This window comes from Seriola lalandi, unplaced genomic scaffold (assembly GCF_002814215.2).
Source record: "Seriola lalandi dorsalis isolate HSWRI2012SDOR001 ecotype SW California unplaced genomic scaffold, Sedor1 jcf7180002054561, whole genome shotgun sequence".
In the NCBI taxonomy this organism is placed as follows: domain Eukaryota; kingdom Metazoa; phylum Chordata; class Actinopteri; order Carangiformes; family Carangidae; genus Seriola; species Seriola lalandi.
The window spans coordinates 1,433,979-1,458,033 of NW_019525114.1; the positions used below are offsets into that span (position 1 = coordinate 1,433,979).

The window sequence follows — 24,055 nt, forward strand, 5'->3', positions numbered from 1 at the left end:
CATGATTTATTTGTATTACAACCTGAACTGAACCAGAAACTTAAAAAGAAAAGAAAAGAAAAAAAGCTTTATTCTCTTTATTGTCAATCTTATTGAGAATTACTCCACAAACCTGTTTAGAAAGATACTCTTCAGGCGATACTTACGTTGGCAGGACTGTCTGCAGGGGGGTTTAGGAGGGTCATGGCCTTTGGTCAGTCCCGTCCCTCGGCCTGTCAGCAGTGTCTCATTGTCCACATGTCAGAGTGAGCTCTCTGCACCTTTTCTGCCCCTCTAAATGTTGACATTGCACTGACCCTCTCATCTGTCGGCAGATACTGGAGAGGAAAATGAAGGAGGTATGGACTGGTTGTGTAAGAAGTACAGAGGTTATGTGTGTGACAGAGAATTTTTTTGTATGTTTTTTTTAATACGTTGCATCATAAACTAAAGATTTTACTTTGCTTTTTCTTTTCATGGATAAACAGACGATGCAAAGCCTAAGTTAAAGTAAGAACATGATTTAAAATATGTATCTTATACAAACTGAAACACAATTCACAGCGAGACGCACACTCAAATGAGAAGATTGAACTTTTTCCATTCTCAACAGGTCTGGTTTCATGCCCGGCATGGCAGCTCCAAAGATCCCAGATGGAGAAAAAGTGGACTTTGATGTGAGTTCATCTCAGGACAGATCAAAGTTACGCCTGCACGCTGTTCTTTGAGCAGAACGTTGGATAATGCTCCAGCTCACATTTCAATCTGTTGCTGTAATTTCAGGACATTCATCGAAAACGAATGGAAAAGGACCTGACGGAGCTCCAGACTCTGATCGAAGCTCACTTTGAGAAGCGTAAGAAGGAGGAAGAGGAGCTTATCAACCTCACAGATCGCATTGTATGTTGAAATCTCGCTTCTCTGCTGCAAAATCACACGTTTAGCTTCCAATATCAGCCAATTCTCTAACAAACCTAAGACTGCAAGTCACATTTTGAGTTTACTGGATTTGTTTTGGTCCATTTGTTTCCTGCTTCAGGAGAAACGCAGATCAGAGAGAGCAGAGCAGATGAAGATCAGAGCAGAGAGAGAAAGAGAGCGGCAGAACAAAATGGCTGTGAGTAGCACTCTAAGTCTATTTAAATTGATGCTTCATAACTGTAAAACAGGTGTTTCCGAGATCTTACAAGTTCTTGCAAGCCTCAGCCACAGCTAGCCAAACCATCCCAAACTGGCTTTTCAATACTGGAATAGATATTCATCATTTTGATTTATGCCTTTGGCCAGTACATGTACTTTATAATTATATTTACTTAAACAAGTTCAGACAATGTCATTGTGCAACTGTAAATGAGTGGTCAATGATATTGTTTTTTTTTTTCCTCCACCAGGAAGAGAAAGCGAGGAAAGAAGAGGAGGAGGCCAAGAAGAAAGCAGACGATGATGCGAGGAAGAAGATGATTCTATCAAACTTGAGTTTCACTGGATACAAGGTGATGATTTTGTTAATCCATAAAATAGACTGATAGATTCATAAACTGATAGAGGAATACAGCAGTACGTATAGCATGTCTCCACATGTGCCCTCTTCCTTTCCAGCAGACACAGACGGGGGGAAAAAGACAAACGGAGAGAGAAAAGAAGAGGAAGATCCTAAATGACCGACGCAAGGAGTTAAACATTGATCACTTGAAAGATGACAAACTCAGGTTAAAGACGAACACAATGAGTTCCCTCTCGGGGATCAATTTTAGCTGAACAGAATTCAATCAGTTGGTGTTACTCAACAGCTGAACTCTGTGAAAGGCTTTAACATTCTTGTCTGTGCTGACACAGGGAAAAAGCCAAGGAGCTGTGGGACTGGATGCGCGAGCTAGAGGCAGAGAAATTTGAGCTTCAGTACAAGTGCACGAAGCAGAAGTATGAGGTAAGACGTCATACGTTTACTTACAATCATATAAAAAGAAAATCATACTGCGTCCTAGAATCTGTTGACTCTGCTGATATGTATCAGCAGAATGAACAGATTCTAGGACGCAAGCCAAAATAAATGATTTAAATAAAGACGTTTAAATACACCCTAACTTCTCAGTTATAAGTGGAAGTCAGCCATAGATCACTTGTGGGTTGGAAACAGATGAAGTAAAAAGTAGAAAAAGAGTTGTTTTGAAGGTAGCGTTAAATAGATAAGTTGTAATACTTCAATTTTAAGGTTATTTAAAAATAAATGTGATGAACTGCTCTCTCCCCGTAGACTACGTAAAGGATGAATGGAAAATGCAGCATCTATAAACAAAATGTGTTTTTTTGTTTAGTTTTTTTCGGCTCCATTTGAACGAGTACAATAAATATATTTATAATTTAAGATGTTTAAATATGTGGTTTAAAGGCAGCAACAATTATTGCTACTCTATTTAGTTAAGCAAGTTGCCGTCTACTAGCTGCTTTACTGTGTTAACCTATATTTATTTCTCCAACATGATGGGGTTTACCTGCCCTCTAATGTATGTGGGATACCAAATGGGATTACTGTCATATAAAATCATCAAAACACATTTTTCAATACAGAGAACAGGTTGGAAACATTATATAGATTTAGCTTCAGCTAAGGCTAGCTGGGGCTTGGCTACCTCGCCATGCTAGCTTTACCTTAAGAGAACTCTTGCTTGGTTTTAGAGCTTTAAAATGTTTTTTATTGGCTCTATTTTTACATTTTCACTCCTTTTTATCTGATAACTGTCTTATTATCAGCTTGTCAGTCGTCTGTAAATCACTTTGAATTGTACAAGCCTGTATAAAAGTTTGATTGATTGATTAAAAGTATTATAACTGCTGTTAGCAAGTTTTTACCTCCCGTTTTCCTCGGGAATTGCACATTCCTGATTTTATATAGGCTGGTAAAACGAAATATGATTTGACAAAATATGTAGTAACAATACTGTATTTTGGTGTTGTAGGGCATTACAGATGTGAATACATTTTTTCTTTCTTTTTTTTTTTTTTTCTTAAAACACATCTGTACAGATCACCGTGCTGAGAAACCGGGTCACTGATCATCAGAAAATGTAAGTGCACGTTAAGATTTTTTTTCAGTGCTTTTGAATACTAATACTGCATAAAAGCCAAAAGCAACATTCAAATAAGCAATAAAATAGTTCCCTGCTTAGACCATACTGCAATTCTGCCCTGATGTAAAGGTTCACCTTGTGACCTCATCAAGTTTCCACCTCCTCCCATTTCAACTTCCCCTCAGCTTCTCTTATTTAAAAAAGCTGTTTGTGCCAGCTGCCTAAAGGACTAAAGTGTCCTGAGTACACCCAAGACTGAGAAGACAAAAAGAGGCGAACATACATGAGAGGTGTTTTTAAAGGACAGGCGTAACTACATCCATGCCCTCAGTCTCAATGGAGAGATGGGCTGTAATGGAGGTGCAACAGCTGAGAGATCTTATAACTGCTATGTGATATCATCTGTGTTGATGTGGCTCACAATAAAACAGTGACTGGCCCCCGCTGCCATCCAAATCATGTGAATCCTGCCTCCTGATCTTTGGTAAGCTGTGTTACAGCAAGGGCTCATGCTCGAAGCAAAACTTTAACAAGCTCAGACATTGGTTTTCCTGCAGGATCTGGCATTGGCTTTAGTGATTGATCATTTTAAACAAATATCCCTTTGAAATAGAGCCTTTATTTATATTTTATTTTTTTGTTTTCAGGTAAAACAGCTATTAAGTATTTTTAGAAAATGGAGCTGACAGAACTAAATCTTCAGACATACTGTACATAAAAACATAATTTGTCACAGTTTGACCATTAATTGATAACTTTATGTATTCAGTGATAAGCTGCAGGTGTCAGGCACCACGGCAGCAACAGTAGATAAAGATAGCAGTCATCTATTTGGTAGCTAATCCCGTTGCGTAAGGTTAATTTGAGCTCTCTTATAATGGCATGTTGATGTGTCAACAATTCCCTTTCTGTGATAGGAATTTCCCTAAAATAATTTACATTTCAAATGCATAAGACTTTATTAGTAGAAGTAATTACATTTCTGAGGAGCTGACACTGAAAGCCAAAGCCACTGCAGGTAAGGGCACAAGGATTGAAGCCATGTACCTCATGTTATAGCATTTAGCACAAATGCATTTTGCAATGTAAGAAAATATACAAGGTTCAGTATGCATCACAGGTCAGGCAGGTTATCTGCTGGCTGATATGTTTGAGCTTTCTTTTCCCTTTATTCTCAGTTCAAAGGGGAGCAGGAGCAAGCGTGGTCTGAGGAAGTGACCTCTGACACCAACCGGAGGAAAACTGGCTCCATCTGACATCAGTGAAATCATTGAGTGGCAGATACTGAATTATAATGTTTTCTAAATACTTGTAAAAAGGCAAGAACATAATTATAACTATGAAAACACCAAAAGATGTTCCTTAATAAGTTAGCTGTGAAATGAAGTGCAGCAGTATAACCGAGTCTCTGATTGCAGACTGATCAGGCGATGTGGTGCAGCTCATGTTTTTTTTTTTTTGTTTTTTTTAAACAGGGATTTGAAGTGTCTAAGCTATTGTGATGGCTTTAAAGTCTGAAAGGAAACCACTGAATGTGTCAATTGGAATACTCAAAGTGAAGCAGAAACTAATTAATTGAACCTTGTGTGTAGGATTTTGTGATTGCAATGAATTAAAAAAAAAAAAAAAAAAAAACTTAACAAACCAGATATTGTGTGTCTTTTCTCTTAAGTCTTCACTTGTGGGAACCTTACGACGAGCACCATGCTAATTATATAATCCACAGCTTCTTTAATATGGTCGGATTGTATTTGCCGAAACTGTTCATGTGTAGTTTACTTTGAGGAACCAATTATGATGATTGGCAGTTTCGGGTCAGATTAGTTTGGCAGATTTCCCTCTAGGGAGCCACTTAGACGAGCTGGAGACGTACCCACGGTATTACCAGTCCTCTATAAATGATCACATATGACTATATAAATCTGTCAGTGTAAAATGAAATGATTATAAAGAAAGATCAGCCCTGTCAGAGACCTTGTAAAATGCAAGATTACCAATGACCTCATTAATCCCTCATGGATGTTGGGTGGGTTATGTGATTTGAACGGTGGAAGACCAATGTTCGAATCTGATCAACAAACAACTGCCCTGAGTGCAACAACAGCTGCAGCGTCTGGCTTGAATAGCTTGTTCTTAAGCTGCAGAAAAGAAATTACAAGGGTGGAGTAAACAGAATTTGAAAGATGTGTTGCTCATCTGCCCAGAAGCGTCGCAGCCCAAACCTGGATGGGTGTGACAAGATTTGAGCAAGTTCACAAAACTCAATGTGACTAAGACAAATGACTGATGATGGAGTCGAATTCCCACATGTAGTCTTTATTTATCAGATTTCCAGCTAATTTTGGCAACAATACAATTAGATCATTATGTGATTGCACACATACATATGAAAAAAAAAGGGAGTTGGCTTTACAAAATGTAAAGACACCTTAATGCGTAAGACAATATCATAGCTCCTATAGCAACTGCAAAAACTCTAACAACAGAAAACATGCTCTGTTATCTATGATCACCGTTCATACTGAGTCAAATTCATTTTACAATCGTGTCATATCAACAGCAATTTCAGTGCAAAAGAATGCATAACCCTTAAGTTATTATCTAATAAGCAAACGAATTGTACCATATTGCAGAATGCAGGCACAGACAAAATTTACATTGAAAGTCATTTGACAGCAGTGAAAACCAAAAAAGCCAATAAAAACTTGCAGCTGCTAACATAGTATCTCGACCTTCACCTTACAGCATATACAGGCCTGTGTAATCATTCACTGCAAGATTTGTTATATGGATACATGCAGTAGATCACAAATCTGTAAGTCTTTGTCAAATAAGAAAGGATGCTGCTCAGCCTCAGTGCGTTTACATCCTGTCCTGGCTGTGCAGAGAACTTGCAGGCGAGTTGCTTCGGTAAAAGACCTTCAGAGATCAGTTAAAGCTCTCGCGTTAGTGGACAACTTGGACCGACTTGAGTGCCGTCGTGGTGATGTCATTTACAAACGAGGCCTTACTCATCCCTTGCTGTAGGACAAATAGTTAAGTATTAATCAGTGTTCCACCTCAGCAATTATGCCAAATTCAAAGTAAGTGTCAGATTGACAAACCCAAGAACTGAACTGATCTGTACTCATGGCAAATTCCCAACAATGCATCTTGAGTGGGAGTTATAATGCATTATGTTTCCTTAAACCTGAGCTGCTAGATTCCTCAGCCGTATCATTTTAATATCTGATTCACATTTTCTGAGAACACTACCCAATCCTTCAACCTTTCTCCCTCTGTTTCTCACAAATACCTGAGAAAGGTGTGGACTTCAGAAACAGAGAGGACACACCCAAAACCTGACAGATCTTGGCACACAGGGTTAATCCTCGACTCACCTTTTTCAGGAAGCTTTGCAAATCTTTTTCTGACCACAGGTTGTAGAGAAACAGGGATGCAACTTTACTGGCTTTAGGGAAATACCTGAAAAGAAGGAAAAACAATAGTAAGAGATTAGTTTGGAATCGTGGAAATCGTACAGGTGTGCAAAATGCAGTCCCTGTTGATAGGTGTTTCCCCATACCTGGGATATTCTTATCTATCCTTATAAGTACATGTGCCTCACTGCACACATGCAAACTTACTTGTTTTGACTGAGAGAGCTCAGTGAGTTTATCAGGCCACTGTTTAACAGGCGTTTGCCCATCTCAGGTTCCTTCAAAAGCAGACAGTTGCCGGCCTGGCAGGCCATAGCCAGTGTGTCATCAGACTCATTCCCTTGCTTGGTGCCTGCACTGATGATGTTCAGCAGCTCTGGGAGGGCCTTACGAGCTTTAGCAACAAGGTAAACAAAAATAAAAGAAACCCACTGGCTGTTTAACACAAGCAAGCATTTGTACAACTGCAAATAATTGTTTAAGATAATGGATTTTAGGTGATGACTCAAATGTGACATCTTTACTCTGAAGCAAATCTAACTGTAGGTTTAACAAACATTGTTGGAAGGATTCTCTTACTTCATATACAGTCTCTTAGTATTTTAGATGCTTAATCATATTTATGTTTGCAAGGAAGTGACTTTTTTTTTTAATGAAGGGAAAACATTCAAAACGAAACGAGTGCTATGAAAGAGAACTGTTTGATAAAGCAACATGCTACTTTGTCTTTCACCTACTTCTTACCTAAGGCGTTGTGCAGGTTTGGGTTCTTGGTCAAATTTCCAACCAAAGCCACTGTGTTCCTCTGCAAGCTGACTTTGTTAGACTTCAAAAGGGGACTGATAACCTGCAGGCCATTCAGTTTCTGCACAATGGCCTGGCTCATTACACAGGAGACCTGTAAATACAGAAAAAAGAGATCAGCTCCTCAAATCGGGAAACATCATGTTGAGTGTATGAATATCATGTATAGAAAACTGGTCGGTGTGTAACAGCACAACATTTCTTATCTTACAATGCCTTCTTGTGCGGTGAGGTTCTGCAGCGCTCCACAACAGGCTTCCTGTGTTTCCTCTCGCTTGCTAGACTCCAGCAGATTCAGGTAACTCTGCAGAGTTTTGGAGTGGAGCAGCCAGCCTGCTCCGGTCGGCTGTGGATCCTCAACCACCGGGAAGTCAAAGTGACGCTGGATGAGAGAGAGAACAGGTCATCATCAACACTAACCTTTGCACTGTCCCATACTTTTGCATATTTACAATCAAGCATATTTAAAGTTTCATTGTACAGTCTACTGCCTGTAACTGTGACATATGTACATTTTACATTTTTATGTGCGTAAAACATGCACACCAACTTAATATACCCCAAAGAATTATCTATATTACATATATTTAGCATTCTTATCTTTTGATTTTTAAACTTTATATTTCTTAATTATTATTTTTTATTGCACACAAACCCTTCATAGCATAGCCTCAATACTCTGCATTTCACAGCGCAAATTGTATGAGCAGTAAAACCTTTCAATTTTTGATTGTAGCTGACTCTTTTAATGCAATGAAGAATTGCACCGTGGGATTTTTGCATTGACTGAATGAATTCAGATGGTGTGTGATAAAGTCAAAGCCTATCCTGTGTGTTTCATTTTCCATTTTATTGTTACATTTGCTTGCAGGAAACAGGTGGTAATGATTCAACAAGCCTTTGACACGCTAGAATGTAATTATAATTGCTATAATGCCATAACTTAAAAAATGAGTTCAACTGATTAAAAGCAAGACACACACTGACAGGTAACGTCTAGACAAACTGACAGGTAAAATGAGCTGTCTTAATTAAAAATAACACTAGGGGCCTGGTATATGAGGGAAGATTGATAAGTTTGTGGCTTGAGGCAGAGGAAGATTAGAGATGAGATATGAGCTGCAGTTCAACTCTTTGAGTGATTATGCAGAAAGAGTTTGTAGTTGGTAACTTTTGTGGTATTTCTGTTTCAGGTAATTGAAAATTGCAAGACACCGGCCTTGCAGGATGGGGGTCATCTTCCAGGCTTTCTCTGCTGCAGCACTTTCTGAGAATGGACAATATCGGCTTTCGTGCAGTCATCCACTACCTCAGTCTCAAGGGATGATCACCCAAGGAGGTATTAGCAGCCCTCGGGGAGGGTTCCCCTTCTTACAGCATGGTAAAGAGGGCTGCTGAATTCAGTCGTAGTAGAGAACTTCAGAACTTTAAACCTTCCGCATAATCACTCCAAGAGTTGAACTGCATGTGCATTTAACAGCTGTATAATCATCTTTTTACCTTAGACTACATTCTTACCAATTACCCCTCATACATCAGTGCGTGTGTTTGTAAGTAAGTAAGTAAGTAAGTAAAGTTTATTTATTTAGCACCTTTCACAGATAAAAATCACAAAGTGCTTCAAAATAAATAGTAAAAGACAGAAATATAATGGGTGCATTCCACAGTCTGGGTGCCACTGCTCGAAAGGATCGGTCCCCCCAGGTCTTACAGTGGTTATAGGGAACCACTAGCAGCCTCTGACCTCATGACCTAAACTGCGGGTAGGAGTGTGAAGTTGTATCAAGTCAGAGATGTAAGAAGGAGTTTGTCCGTGCAAGGCTCTAAAAGTAAGGACCAGAATTTTAAAATGAATTCTAAAATGAACTGGTAACCAGTGAAGTGATGCTAAAACAAGTGTGATGTCTGCTCTTTTGCTTGTGCGTGTTAAAAACCTTACAGCAGAGTTCTGAACAGTCTGGAGATGGTCAAGCTCTTTCTTATTCAAACAAGTAGACTGTCACAATAATCCAAACGAGACGAAATAAAAGCATGAATGATCCTTTCCAATTTGGCCTTTGACACCAGATTTCTTAGTTTGGAGATGTGCCTCAGTTGGAAGAAGCAGTTTCTAATTAATTGTTTGGCATGATGCTCCAAGGACATTGCCAAATCAAAAACACCTAAATTACTGAGAATTGGCTGGACAGACGAGCCTAAAGCACCAGTATGCTGCTTAATTGTCTTTGGTGAACACCAGGGTCTTCTCACCTCTTGATCTGGTGATTTACTCTGCGGATTGAAGCAGCCGATGGGGCCCGTCTCGCCCTCACTATTCCTCCTGTTTACAGTCTTGGCCAAAGCTGTGATCCTGCTGAACAGAGTCGGAGCCTCTGCCTCCAGCTGGAATGTCAGGTTGTGCAGGATGCACACACAGTTTTCTACAGACTGTTTCAACAGGAAGAACAATACATAACATAAGGGCACATGTAACACGAAAGAGTCCTATGTGTTTTGTAACTTGACTAGATGCATCCTGACAAATACATTCAATTAAATAACGACATTATTAAACACAAGAGGAGCAACAGCTGTACAATGTAATGCAATCTGGTCATGTGTTCAGTGTTTTGGTAATGTGAACAGTGGGCTGGTATGAAGGGTGCTGCACTAAACTGGTTTAGACATAGGACACTCTCAGTGTCTATAGTTCAGTTTTCGTCCTCTGCCAATGTCACCTACAAGGTCCCTCATGGTGCCGCCCTGGGGCCACTCCTATTCAGCCTATACATTCTACCTCATGGAAACAGCCTGTCACTTCTATGCTGTACCTCCCACTAAAATCTAGGGATTCACCTCAACCTCTCTTGGACTGGTTCAAGGACATTAAGTGCTGGATGGCAAATAATTAACTATAGTTAAACAGCAACAAAACTGAAGTATTTATATTTGGTACCTCTAAGTCCAAAAGCCTCCTTGCAAGTAAGCTTGACCTTCTCACGCTGTATGTGAAGTCATATGCAAAGAACCTGTGTGTCATCCTTGATTCTGGTGTCCGTCTTAAGACATGCACCATTTCCAAACTTGAACAGATCTGAGAGTTTATAACAACTCAACTGGACAATTGTAATTCCTTGTATTTAGGCCTTCCCCAATCTTCATTATCTCCCTTGCAGTTGGTCCAAAATGCAGCAGCAAGGATGTTGACTGGCACATCACCCCAGTCTTAGCTGATCTTCCCTGGCTCCCTGTTCACTCCAGAATTCAATTTAAGACCTTGCTGATTACTTTTAAGGCTCTTAATGACCAAGCCCCACCCTATTTCACAGACCTTATTCATTGGCCCTCAGCTCTTAGATCTTTTTCTCGTGTGACATGTGAGTGACAGAGACAACGAGAGAGAAAGAGGAACACACAGACGGCAGGATTAGTAGATAATGTAAGTAAATATCTTTTGTTTGTTTGTTTCACCTTATCGTCTGGTTTTCCTGCTTCCACACAGTCTTTAATGTAACTGACCAAAGAGTCGACCAACCCACGACATTTCCTCATCGCCTGTCTGTTGTTCTGCTTTGCACTGCTGAGGTTTCTGTTGAAAATAAAAATACAACAATGTTTGGATATGTTACAGAATAGACAACAATACTATTAGAGACAGACAGAATGCATTTTATTAAGATTTGAATCATGGCTCTTAATGCAAAATACAAAGTTCTACTACCATTATTACTGAACTGGGTTTATTTCGTTTGATGAGTAACAGTTATGGCCAAACCTTGGAGCAAAGATCTTAAGTAGTGATTTATTAAAAAACATAAATAATTAATTACGCTTTACCTAAAAACTAAAGAACAGTAATCTTGTGTTGTCAGGGACACAAATAAAACAACAATTACAGCTTTCTCTGAATGATTCAGGAAGTCAGTGACAAGTTTTACATTGCAGATGTTTCCATGTTTGCTGATACAGCAGATAAGATTACGTTTACTCCCTGTAACTATGGTTTGATTGATGGTGCCGCCGAAAATTAAAACTCACAATTATAGTGTCAGAGCTCCAAGCGCCTGAGAGGGCTTTTTCAAAAGCAACAAGCTTGACAGAAACCCTACAATACTGGTGCGAGCAGCTAATAACAGATTTAAAAAATTGGAAAAATAAAGAAGGCATAAATGATGAGAGAAGCTCAACAACTCTCACCTCAAACTACAGCCTCTAAAATGAGCATAAAGGTGAATTAACACCTCTGTAAGAGTTTCAACAAAAACTTTTACAACATTGTAACCACTTTGAAGATAGGCTTTATTGCAGGGCTGCTATATTATACTCAATTTGTATTAGACTCAAAAGATATGTTCTATCTCTGGTGATGATATTTAATCTTCTCATAAATCTGTGAATATGTCTCATACGGGTTACAAAATAAAATAAAAAAAGATGTTGCTCAAAGTGGAGGGCTCGATCAAATAGATCCATTTGTCATTTATTTTGGTCCTGGCGGATAATGTTCAGTGCAGTGGTGGTTATTTGAATTTTTATAGAGATAATCATGTAAATCTAACTTATACACCAAAAAAAAAAACAGACATGTAAATGCACAAATCTACTGTCGGTAGTGTCAAAGTTTGGTGTTGTAATTTGTAAAGACGTCAAGAGAAAAAAAAAGTGTGTGTCCAAGAGTCGAAGTAGCAAAACCACTACAGTGTTTGAGGCAGACTTACATCATCCCTTCCAAACATTCACTTCCTCTATGACTAATACTGACTGTTCAAATATGTTAAGAGAGCAAACTTAACCAGTTTTGTAGTGGGACCTTGGCTTATCACAAATCTTTTGTCATACATAATGTCATATTCAAACTACATACATTTCTAGAGGAGAGTGATACTCATAGCATAGCAAACATGGTATAAATATAAAACAGTGTATTTACTACTTGGTCTACAATGAGATCTTAATTATATCAAGTGCTCAGTTGTATTTAATTTCTTACCTTAGACATCCAGTGGCGTTGAAGAAAAGCTCAGGGTCTTGGTTGGCGCGGTTAGGACCTGTAGTGTAAGGCAGGATCACACGCTCCATTAGGACAGGCAAAGCACTCTTCAGCAGGTCTGGCTTCAGGTCGTCTGTAGAGGACAAATTCCACAAGAGACCTGGGAAGAAAATAGGGAGCAGCGTGTCAATCAAATATTAAATTACATGGTTGCATGGTTAAGTGTGTGTCTGCAGTATATGTACAGTACATGAACAGGTTTCTATGTTTCAGAGCCAATTGGTACCTGTCAGCTGTTTCTGTATCTCTACAGAGTCTGTATCTCTGAGCAGAGCCGCAGCCTCTGTGATGCCACCGCTGTGATGTATTGCCTCCTTGGCGCTGTTGTTTTTAAAGGACAGGTTACGAAGGGCAGCCGAGGCTGTCTGGCTCACTTGTGAATTGGGGCTCTGCAGCAGACCCACCAGAGGGGGGATCCCATTGAACTGTAGCACCTGCGAGACGAGAAGGCTTCAGGATTTAGCACAGCTAAGTGACAAAGAGTTATTTTAAACAATTATTTTAAATGACTGGTTCCATATGAGGCCTATGTTTTGTAGAACAGATTTCAATAAATTGAATCATGGCTGACTTTGAGAAATAGCAGGTAAAAAAAAATGTCAGCGGCACAACTGCAGTCTGACAGCATGATAACATAACCAGACAAACTACCTCCTCTTTAGCCTTGTCATCAATGAAAGTGTTGTGCTGAATGTAGGAAGCGCCACAGTGCTGAAAGGTCTCATCGTCACTGGAAAGACACTCCACAGCCTCCTTCATAGTGATATCAGCAACCTCTTTGATCCCAGTCGTCCAGCTGTAGAAATAAAAAATTACAATCCAAATCCTATTTATACACACTGTGAGTATGCAAGCTCAATTTGTTTATGCTCAAAACTGTATTTATATCATGCACAATTAAGAAAATGAAGCTAGTTGGTTCCCACTCACCCAGACTCTCCTTTGCCCTTGATTGTACCGTCAGGGACTGAAATGTTTGGAGGCTGTTTAGATGAGTCAATTTGGCCATAAATGAACTGGTTGTTTGTTTTGATCTGACTTGTGCCATTCATAATGGATGGAAGCTGGCCCATGTTGGTGGTTATATACTGACTAGTGGACCTGTCTGTCCTGTGGGTGCCCCTGCTGGAGAGGAACCTCTGCAGAGGAACAGAGCGTTTTGGCACAGAGTGCTGCCAGGCCAGGTCAGGCTCACTGCGGGTGGTGTTGGTTTGACCGACGGCTATGGGGCTGACAGGAGCGTAACACCTCTCATAATGATAGGCAGAAGCTGCTGTGTTCATCTTCACACTGGATCCCTTGGAAAAGTTGACTGGTTGTCGCTTCATGCTTTTCTCTAGGCTGAGCTGCAGAGCCAAAGAATACATGTGTTTGCAATGAAAGCAGCAAAGCAAGGAGACAGAGTGACTGACATCTGAGCTGGCAATCTTTTTGGTGAGGAACCCTGCGGGTGGTTATATGAATGACTGGCTGCTTCTAAGGCAGAGGCTGGTAAACAGATTTCTGTGTGAAGAGACAGAGAGACTCTGGAAGTATCTGGAAATGGATTTCTGAGAAAGAAACAGGAGGAAAGTCAACTGGGGACAACTCATTTTTGAGCCCCTGTTTCTTATTATTGGTATTAGGCCGCCACTATACGGTATGGTACACTATACCTACTATACTAAGCTAATAGAAAATTCATCAAATCATGTTGTGTATTTCTGTAAAATTCACACAAATAGTGGTGAAATGTATCACTTTGATTCACTGGGAGTTACAAGTTAGTTCTCAGTACTCCCTTCAGACCAGGGCTATAGGTGGGATTTTATTAACACTGAGGTCTGGAGTAAAAAGTTCCCCCACATGACATTTTTGACTGGCCACCAAAAAAATGCATACATGCATACATTTACAACAATTATTTGATTGATTGATTGGTTCCAGCTTTTCAAATGTCAGGATGATATAATTTTCTTTATCCTGTGACAGTCAATGAAATCTGTTTGGGTTTTGGACAGATAATCAGACAAAGCCCTGGGCTGTTGGACACTATAATTGGCAATTTCCTGACATTTAATAGATAAAACAATGATTCAATTGAGAAAAAAGAAGATCAATCTGTTAAGAAAATAATCTAAATGTGGTTAAAATACTGAAGTGCTAGTTTAAATATTAAATAAGACCAACATCTGGTTCACAAAACAACATCTGTAATTTGTGCAAAGTTGTAGAATATCAATTCCTAATCAGGTTTTTAAAAATCCAAGGCACAGTCCTGAGCTGTGGCTGCGGCTCTGCCTCAGAGTCACATTATTTTCTCTACAACAACACTGATATTACAATAAGTCATTCTTACAGTGAAAAAAAAAACCCAAAATACAAATAAACCCTATAACTTACAGCTTTAGAGAAGCCATTCCCAATGAAAACAGTGCCAGTAGATGTGCTTGACTGTAACTTGAAAGCATCCCCGAACACAGAGTCATGCACAGGGCCTGAGGAGAAATGTGCAGGGTTATCACCTGTTATCATATCAACAGATCATTGCCGCCTCTGTCTAAGGAAAAAGGATAATTTGTTATGTATTCAGTTGCCTCAAGGCAAGTCTGACCTAACTGTAAATAGTAGGATCTGAAATGGATGTATTTGTGTTTAATATATATGTAAATGTCACACTTCATGCCCTTATTTTTTAATTAGCACATTCTATTTATCATGTTTAAACAATAAACACTTGTATCCTATGATGAACTATAACTCCATTTGATTTTTTTTTCTTTTCTTTTTTTTCAAATCTGACTTCCGGATATCAAAATAAAATAAAAATAATCCACTGTTGCTATTCTGATTTTGTTGTATGGTTTTGTTCTAAATTTTAAATTAAATGTGTCTTCTTCTTTTCCCTTATGTTCACTAACCACTCTCATTCACCAACATAAAAGTGCCAATTAATAATGCCATCAATTTCCCAAGCACCCAGCATGTGTAGGTTTAGGTTTACAAAATGGTAGTAGACTAACTTCATCAAACATTAACAAGTGTATAAAAATCCAGGAAACCCAATGACATAACCTCAGTGTTTTAATTCTATTTTTTGCAGATTTCATAAGTCAACTTTGTAACACAACACAACCAAAACTGTAAACTCCAACTAAAACAACCTCAACTTTGTCTGAAGCATTACAGGTTTATGTCTCAACATAATGGTGTTTCAGAGCTCTCTCCAGCTGCAGGAGAAATTCTGATCCTTACAGGAACAAGCCTAAAAAGTTTTTAAGCTAAAAAAAATAAAAAAAATAAAAAAATAAATCTCTTCGAATTTCTAAAACCTCCAGAACCCTCTGTGTCCTGGGTCGTATCCACGGCCCTTGTGCTCTTACTTGTTGGAGATAAAGAAGCGGATCCACTCCTGCTGCTGAACTGCCTCGACTTTGTCCTCCTGATAGTTTGCACTTGTTCCAGGACGCGCTGCTGCCCTGTTCCGTACTGGTTAACGGACGGCACCGCCAGCGAAGTGTCGTCCACATTCCCGATGGAAATGACTGATTTCAGCGGATCCAAACTCGTCATGTTTTTGGTTTTTTTTTTCTGTTTTGTGTTTTTGTGTTTTTTTTGTTTTTGTAAACCGTCCGTGTGGCCCAACAACCTCCGACGCCCGTCAGCTGCGGAGAGATGTGTGAAGTAATAAAAGCGCACCTTGCCCTGCCCTGCCCAGTGAGACCGCACCCATACAGCCACAATAGACCTGCCAGACTCAACTGTAGACTACTATTAACCCGCAGTCTTTGCACTTTCCCTTACTTGTCTTGACAAATACCGCTTGCTTTTTTTTTTGTGTATGTGCAGCTGGTTCAAGGACTCCCCACAATAACTACCGCTAACAGTGGTAATTGAAAGCAACTGCTGTTTACTGGTGCATTTCTACACAATGTGTGCATTTTTTTTATTTCTCCTTCACTGTATTTGCAGAGGTAAATAGTGGACTTACTCCACCACAGTTAGTTGACTCCTACTAGGTGCATTTAAGATGAAAAACTCATCCAAACCCTTTGAGGAGCTAATGCATCATTTAAACTACAGTATATAAATAAGATAACTCCACCCCCACCAGCTACAGCGTAAAAAACTGCCTAAACATTATGTTATGTCAGAAATGGTAAGTTAATATAATATCAGAGATGGAAGAAATAATAACATGATTCACTTAAGTAAAAGTCCGAATACAACAATGTAAAAAAAGTCTTGCATTTAAAATCCTACCAAAATAAAAGCACAGACGTATTATCAGCAACATACCTTTAAAGTATGTAAAGTAAAAGTATTTATCCTGCAGACTAATGTCTTCTGTGACTGATTTATTATTTTATATTACATTATTGGACTTTTGATCCTGATGCATCAGTGCTGAATATCACTTTGGTGTCAAAGCTGGTTGAAGTGAAACTACTTTTAATTACTTAATATGCAAGTGGACTTTATGGTCCAGTGGTTCACTGGGTCACAAGATAAATCTGAGGGGTTTTTTTTTTGTTTGATTGTTTTTTCTTTTGACTAATCTTACTTGACTAATCTTAGATTTTGTTTGTATAACAAAGTAATCATTTTGCTGCTTTGGGCCTCAAACAGTTCAAATGAAACTCTCTGAGAGGTTTAGAGGGTAAACGTCTCTTTGGTGAAGCTGCTAACAACTAATAGACATCTGAAACATGACAAGGGGCCCCAAGTATACGCTGCTTTTTTGTGAGGCATCACACGCCAAAAAGCCAAAAAAAGGTTGGGAATTACTCCTTAATCTCGTATTTTGTAGTTTTATATTGTTATTTATTTATATTGTATTTATATTGTTATCAAGTGTGTTATCATCTTTTCTTGACCTAAAAAGGAACTTGCAACTATAGCTATAAACTGAATGTACTGCAGTACAAATGAACAGAACTGCGGTGGAGTAGAAGTATAAAGTTGTATGGAAATACTTACAGTGCTTCAAAATTGTACTTAAGAACAGTACTTGAGTAAACGTAAATACTCTTCATGTCTGCATATTATACAATAACACTTTGAAGAGAGCCAATCTGCATAACTTTAAGTATTTTGTTATTGATACTTCTGTAACTTTACTTAAGTAAAATTTTCAGTGCAGCACTTTTTGTAATCAAGTCATTCTTTATTGTTTTACTGGTACTTTAACTGACGTAAAGGATCTAAGTAGAGGAACTTCACTGCTGTAGGGAAACACCTGGTACAGCAATGGTCTGCAAAGTCTGGGAACTACAAACACTACATTGAAATAAGGTAAATTAGGCAAACTAAATATACTGTTGTCCAGAACCATTCATGTCAAACAAAATGATGCACGAACAACACGAACCACATAATATAGACTAGATTAAAGTAAGTTTACCCTCCACTACAGACCTCCAGTCCAGACCTGATCGGAGTCCATGTTAATCCTCCTCACCTGCCCCCACTGGAAGAGAGGGAAAATGATGGAGATTATGTTTTTGGTAATACCCATAAATTAATTGTGGATCAGATAAGATAAGATAAGCCTTTATTGATCCCACACTGGGGAAATCCACTTACAGCAGCATAGAAAAAATTAGATAGAAGAAAAAAAAAACAAATATATAATATAACAATAGAATAAAGTAGAAAATAACAGCTCAACCATAAATAAGAAGGTATGTACAAGTACTTGCTTTTGTTGAGATTTGCAGAGATATTTACAAAGATATTTACATAATGTGCAAAACAGAGAAATAAGTTAAATCAGCTTTTGACTCATGGGAATTTGAATTAGATATCAGACAAATAAAACAAACATGACTTGAACTGAAAAAGCAGCTTCCTGAAATTCTCAATAAAAGCCAAATTTGCGCAAGAGAAGTGATGCATGTACTGTAGCTTTAGTATTTTAACTGGCCGTACAAACCAATCCTTCTCAGTACTGTTGAGTTGAGCTTTGGAGCCAATTTAAATGTTTCTCTTTGACAGACATAATTTTTTATATAAATGAGGGTAACACTGAATGCAGTGGTTTCTGAAATTTTTACTTGGTGTGAAGTACATGTGTTAAAAAATTAAAAATTGAAATGTGCCACTCCCATGGGTGCTCTTGCCCTGAGGGTGTACATGTGCCAGCTGGCAAACTGTGAATTTGGCATCTCCTCCCTGATGCCTTGTCATCTTTGTCTTGCAATTGCTGCTAAGGAGTCAGTTGGGTGTTTAATTGTTGACAGGAACAGTTTGGACAGTTCACCTGTCAGGTGTGCTTAGGTTGCCCTCTAGTGGTGAATGTGTGCACCTGGTGCGTATCACTAGGCCAGCCATGAGGGATAAAGAGCAAGAGAGCAAGGGAAAGGACAGGACAACCTGAGGAACAGGAGAGGAAGCGGGAAATGGTTAACAGATGATGAGGGGAGTGAGAAAGGAGTGAAAGGCTAAAGTTAGGAGCAGAGAGGAGGAAAATATGTGATGAAGAACCGGGAGGAGAGGATTGGAGAACAGGTGAGCAGAGGGCAGAAAGGAAAGTCTGGATTTAAAGAGTGAAGGAGAGAGTAGAAAGGGAGGAGTGAGAGAGAAAGAGAGGAAAGTTTGTAGGAGAGAAAAGGAAATGACATGTGAAAACTTGTGGAAAAAGCAGGTGTGGAGGAAGAGGGACAGGTATGTAGGTAGATTTGCCTCAATATTATTATTAACAGACTGGCCATCAGTGAGTAAATGTGTAATCTGTAAATATAAAACACCTTCCACAAATACAAATAATACATTTGTAAATTCACAAATTATCTTGCAAATATAAAACAGATGCATATAAACAAACAAATAAATAATACATATATATATAATACAATAAATAAAATCTGTGGTTACATTAAATTAATTTACAAATAAATGAAAAGCATTTGTGTATATCCCTCTGCCACTTATAGAAAACGTGATCGTCTGCTGACGACGCCACTTCCGCTTTTGTTTACAATATGTGGCTCCGCCCCTGCATCCCTGTTACAGATACAAACACAATTTCTCTGAGCAAGTTGGACTTATTTTTATCATGGAAATATTTCCAATATATTATGAATATTGTATAAACATGAATTTAATTGTATAATTCAGGACACATACCACAAAATGTAATTTTCTATTTTCATATATGAATTTATTTTTTGGTATCTTAGTTTGCTTTGTAAATTTTTATTATTCATTCAAATACAGTTGTTAAATATATGAACATTTGGGCAGAGGGCCAAGTTTCCCTGCTGCACTCGCACGTGACAAACTTCCACTTGTTGCAGCACAAATCAAACGCACTGTTCGCAGTGAGGCGGACTGTTTAAGCTGCGGACCTGTCTGCCTCTCTGCTGAGGCTCTTTAACATGTAACGGTGGGACTGACTCAGTAACAGACCAGTGACGCTGTTTCAGTACAGATTTGTGGATCAGTGGCTCCCCGCTGCTGCTGCTGCTGCTGCTGCTGCTGCTCAGAGACTCACAGCTTCGAGCTGCAGATTCCTAATACCCCGGGTCCCTGCTGCTGCCCCTGACAGACAGACTTCAACCACGGGATTTACTCCTCACTGAGATGCCAGGTATGGCTGCTCCTCCTCGCCAGGCTACAGCAGGTATGTAGCCTAGCCTGCTGTTTGTGCTAACCCGTGCTAGCTCTCCTGCTGCTCATGTATTGGCATCTGCTCGCTGCTGATTTCTGTTCACGTGCGGCTGTTTGCATGTCCTTGTAGAGACTTGTTTTGTACACAGAGGTGAAATGAGGCTGCAGTTGTCACATCCATCTTTGGTGTTTTTGTGAAGACTATGTTGATACAGTATGTTGTTATTTCAGCATTATTTGCAGTTTTTGAGTTATCTGACCTGGATTACATTTTGCATGTATTATCCTGAAAGGCTTGTGGTTTGTGCTGCAGGACAAGCAATGCATAAAACTGCACATAAGCATGTGATCAATGTCAGAACAGCTGATTGATGAGTGTGAATGCAAAGCGGTCTCTCTTGCAATGTAAAAAAAAAAGAGTCTTCATTTACTGCTTTATTTCAGTAATAATGAAACAAAACACACAGAAAATGTGAGTGTTACATGGAAAAGATACTGAATATGAAATACCAAAAAAAATGTGACCTTGTGAAGCATTAGTGTTTCTGTTTTGTGCTGTATTCGGCTCTTTGGACTGCAGGTGATGGTGTTTGGTGATGAAGGGCAGCTCTTTCATTCACTGGCTGTGGCCCTTTGCTGCATCAAACATCTTCTTGCGGCCCTCCATGCCCGACATGGCTTCCACATTCTTCCTCCAGTCGCTCACCTCCACAGTCTTCTCCTGCAGCACACACAGCACACAGTTTAGTTTAGTGTTCACCTTGGAGAGTCTCTGCTGTGCTGGTAGTCGTCTTCAGAGAAAAGGATCCTTTGCACACTTTAAAGCATCTAACTCCATCAGATGTTTGGTTTAACTACAGCTAAACACAATCTCATATTTTGACCCTTTGCACCAGTGGTTTCTTTTTTATTTTGGCAATTTAAGAAAGTTTTATTAATCTGTTTTACACCATGTCAGTCACCCACAGTTAGAACATCAGCGAAAGCACACCCACCTTCTCTGTGTCCTCCTTCTTGACTGATTTGAGGTTGGCCCGCAGATCCAAAGAGACCTTGTGTTTTGAGCCCAGCAGTGAGCGCAGTATGGCGTCAGCTGAAACCCTCACTCTTCTAAGGCTGGGTCTCTTAAACTTCCCTCGCAGGTCAAGTACCTTGATGTTGAGGTCTTTGATCTGTGGAGAAAGTAGAGCGTGAAGTGACTCAGTTTAACACTCGGTGCTCTTGTGGAGTCGGTCTGAAGCTGAACTTTAGAGGTTACGACACACGGCACTTGTTGGACTGCATCATTGTACGGCTGCGGCTTCGCAATATGTTTGTCTGTGCTGTTTTTTCTATTACAGTCTTTCTTAACTGGCCCTCTGTTACCTCTCTGGTGTTGTGCAAGACTTTGGCCTCAATATCGTACCGCTCCTCATCCACCACATCTATCTTGGCGTGCAGCTCTTCACATAACGTCTGCATAGAAAACAGGAGGGGTTAGAAGTTAATTTGACTGAAGTAACAGAGCTCCATGGCAGCATTATTTTGGTAAACATGAATCATTTCCAGAGTTTTACTTTGCAAATAGTGGAACAGTACGAGTAAAACCACACCCTCAGCTCTCCTAAGGACATGCTTCTGGTCTGTATCGGAGGAGATTTTTCTTCCAGGTACTTTGTCTTTTCTTCCTCTTTTTCTTCCATCTCCTGCTCCAGCTCCTCTTTAGCCTTGGCCACCATCAGGCTCTGAAACACCACGCACAGCGTCAATTCAAACTGTTAGATTCAATCTTATTCTGTCTGTGCACACGTGACCCGAGAACTCACCTTCAGCATGAGCTTGCGAGAAGCTGAGATTTTAGATTTCCTCTGCAAAAAGACGGGTTTTATTTATTTATTTATTTTTGTGTGACATTTTATCAGCCTGGTGATAATCTTGTTATTAATGCCTTTTATTAAATGAATAGATTATTAGAAATCTTACCTCCGGTCTGTGGGTGTAAAATAAAGAAAGAACATAATAGACACAGAAATGAAGCATTAACATTCAGTCGTAGATAAAAAACTTAATGAATTGTATCTGATAATTGATAATGGCCATGTTATCTTTAATTAAGTGTTTCTATGGATAAATCCCATTTGCTGTGTGAAACTGATACACTCATTTGGAAATGGAAAAAATAACAGAAACACAATACACTTACGCTTTCTCAGGCATCTTGGCTATTTCAATTCCCCCTGCAAGACAAAAATAAAACCTTTTGCCTCTGAAGTGCTCGACAGTGGGGACCACTTGGGTTCAGAGCCCCAGGGGTCTTTACTATGGTTTCCATTTTAGCTCCACTATTCATACATTCCACCACACACTCGACCGTATAGTGTTACCGGAATGGAAACGCACAGTATATATACATAGATTGATCTTGAAATGAATGGACGTGACTTTTCTCATGTTTTGTTTTTGTTTAGTTTCGTTTATCGGTCATCGTTACGTCTTCACACACAGAGCCAGCTGGACAGAGTCAGCCAGTCACCTCCCAGTGCAGATAGCACTCTCGCCTGCCAGAAAGCAAAGTGATGGCAGACAGGGAGACGCATGCAAGGCCCCCCCCCCCAACACGACAGCTATTCCAGATAGATAACATTTCCCACTTTCACCCCCACTTTTCCCCTGGTTAAAGACACAGATACAGGCAGGGTCCCCAATTCTGGGAACAAAGCTGAACTAATATTTGTTTTTAAGGATGCAGAGCTGACTTCATCAAGAAACTGGCGCCTTGATAAATATCAGAAAGATGAAAAAGGAAAAATTACTGATCAATCTTCTGATTGTTTTCTTGATTAATCATTTAGTCTACAAGATCAAACTGTTTGTTTAGTCTGGCTGAAATTTTCCGACCCAATGATTCAGTTTATAACATGAGACATAGAAAAACAGCAAATCAAAACAGCGTCGAAGCTGGAACTGGATTTTATACTTGAAAAATCGTTGTTAATGATTAATCGATTTATCAAACTAGTGGCCAGTTATTTTTCTATTCATCATTTAATTGACCCTTACAGCTCTAGATTGTAGCATGCCATGTCTCTGTATTACTTCATTAGGCAAATCAACACTATTGTATTTTTATATACATATATTTTTCTGTCTGGTTATTTATTAGTTTTTCACAAATGCAACTGTTGTCACAATGTTGCAATAGAAAAGTAGATGTACTGTGATAAGATTTGCTCCATGTTGCCCATTCATTGCTCTGCAGCTAAATGACCTGATCATATGACATTAAGAGTCATCATGGCTGTAAGAATCTTTAAACCTTTTATAATGTAATTAGAATCACAAAGAATAATCAGTTAGTTAATTGACAAAAAATTAACTTGCAGCTATTATGATGATTATGATGATTAATAGGCTCATTTCCACTATTTTAAGCAAAAGGTGTGAAATGCTGCAGAAATGTGACTATTTGCTGTTTCAGATGTTGTTTTCAAATCATCTAGAAAATGACACGAATATTTTATTTAAAGTCTAAACAAACTGATTAAATTACAAAAATAAAATCCAGTTCTTAGACCAGAGCAGCTGTAAGTACTAAAGTACACAGGTGACTTATTGTAACTTCATGTCTCAGAAGAAATAACCAGAGTTTTGTAGCTGTAGAGCCGCAGATGTCTGGTCTTACCTGTCTGTGATGATGCTGTGGATGCAGACGGACACAAAGTGATGCAGAGAAGAACGCAGCAGGATATTTATCTCCTGTTCCCCTTTGTCCCTCCTCTCTGTCACAAGGAGACTTAAATAGACACACACACACACACACACACGCACGAGAGGGGGGGTGGTCTGAGGATAGCAGTGATTGGGATGCTCGTGTTGTGTTGACAGATCGCTGCTCTCTGCTTCTTTTATAATAAAGTTAGTGAAGTTTAATGTGTGCCAGGACGGGATGAACATCATCCTTGTCAACTTTCACTTCACCAGTTTTCAGTCAGTTGTTAATCTGTCCTTCCTCTCTTGCGTGGCTGAATTATTTAAAACCCTTGGTAGGATCGCTTCTCCTTTCTCACAGACTGCTAAAGCCCCCTTTTGTTTTTCCCACAGCCAAATAGTTAGTCCTGTCACTGTGGATGATCTTCTGAGATTTTCTCTTGGCTACCGAGAGCTATGCTGGAACCCCCACCCACCCC

General features: G+C 39.3%; 3 protein-coding genes across 5 annotated transcripts; 1 reads left to right on the forward strand and 2 right to left on the reverse strand.

The window, feature by feature from the left end:
• The first annotated feature begins 204 nt into the window (after positions 1-204).
• Positions 205-4,690, forward strand: LOC111662356 (troponin T, cardiac muscle isoforms-like). 2 transcript variants are annotated; one of them, XM_023416205.2, is made up of 10 exons: positions 205-338; positions 468-489; positions 593-656; positions 763-879; positions 1,019-1,096; positions 1,371-1,472; positions 1,582-1,688; positions 1,816-1,906; positions 3,004-3,044; positions 4,226-4,690. In XM_023416205.2, the coding sequence occupies exons 3-10, from the start codon at positions 603-605 to the stop codon at positions 4,263-4,265; spliced, it is 630 nt and encodes a 209-aa protein (XP_023271973.2). In that variant the 5' UTR covers positions 205-338; positions 468-489; positions 593-602; the 3' UTR covers positions 4,266-4,690. The 2 variants fall into 2 exon arrangements, with proteins under 2 accessions (XP_023271973.2, XP_023271972.2); XM_023416204.2 differs by having other exon boundaries at positions 212-338; positions 1,579-1,688; positions 4,226-4,689.
• A 652-nt stretch (positions 4,691-5,342) lies between these two features.
• pkp1b (plakophilin 1b) lies at positions 5,343-15,957 on the reverse strand. The gene is made up of 13 exons (XM_023416172.2): positions 15,662-15,957; positions 14,682-14,776; positions 13,230-13,645; positions 12,951-13,095; positions 12,526-12,733; positions 12,240-12,399; positions 10,721-10,838; positions 9,521-9,697; positions 7,482-7,652; positions 7,211-7,364; positions 6,674-6,860; positions 6,428-6,512; positions 5,343-6,068 (listed from the first exon to the last, which is right to left on the reverse strand). The coding sequence occupies exons 1-13, from the start codon at positions 15,849-15,851 to the stop codon at positions 5,994-5,996; spliced, it is 2,181 nt and encodes a 726-aa protein (XP_023271940.1). The 5' UTR covers positions 15,852-15,957; the 3' UTR covers positions 5,343-5,993.
• A 4,352-nt stretch (positions 15,958-20,309) lies between these two features.
• On the reverse strand, positions 20,310-23,645 carry tnni1b (troponin I type 1b (skeletal, slow)). Of its 2 annotated transcripts, XM_087176587.1 has the most exons (6): positions 23,551-23,645; positions 21,695-22,105; positions 21,446-21,613; positions 21,255-21,344; positions 20,885-21,061; positions 20,310-20,610 (listed from the first exon to the last, which is right to left on the reverse strand). In XM_087176587.1, exons 2-6 carry the CDS (start codon positions 21,701-21,703, stop codon positions 20,506-20,508), a joined length of 549 nt encoding a protein of 182 aa, XP_087032713.1. In that variant the 5' UTR covers positions 21,704-22,105; positions 23,551-23,645; the 3' UTR covers positions 20,310-20,505. The 2 variants fall into 2 exon arrangements, with proteins under 2 accessions (XP_087032713.1, XP_087032712.1); XM_087176586.1 differs by lacking the exon at positions 23,551-23,645 and having other exon boundaries at positions 21,482-21,613; positions 21,695-21,761.
• Positions 23,646-24,055: the final 410 nt, after the last annotated feature.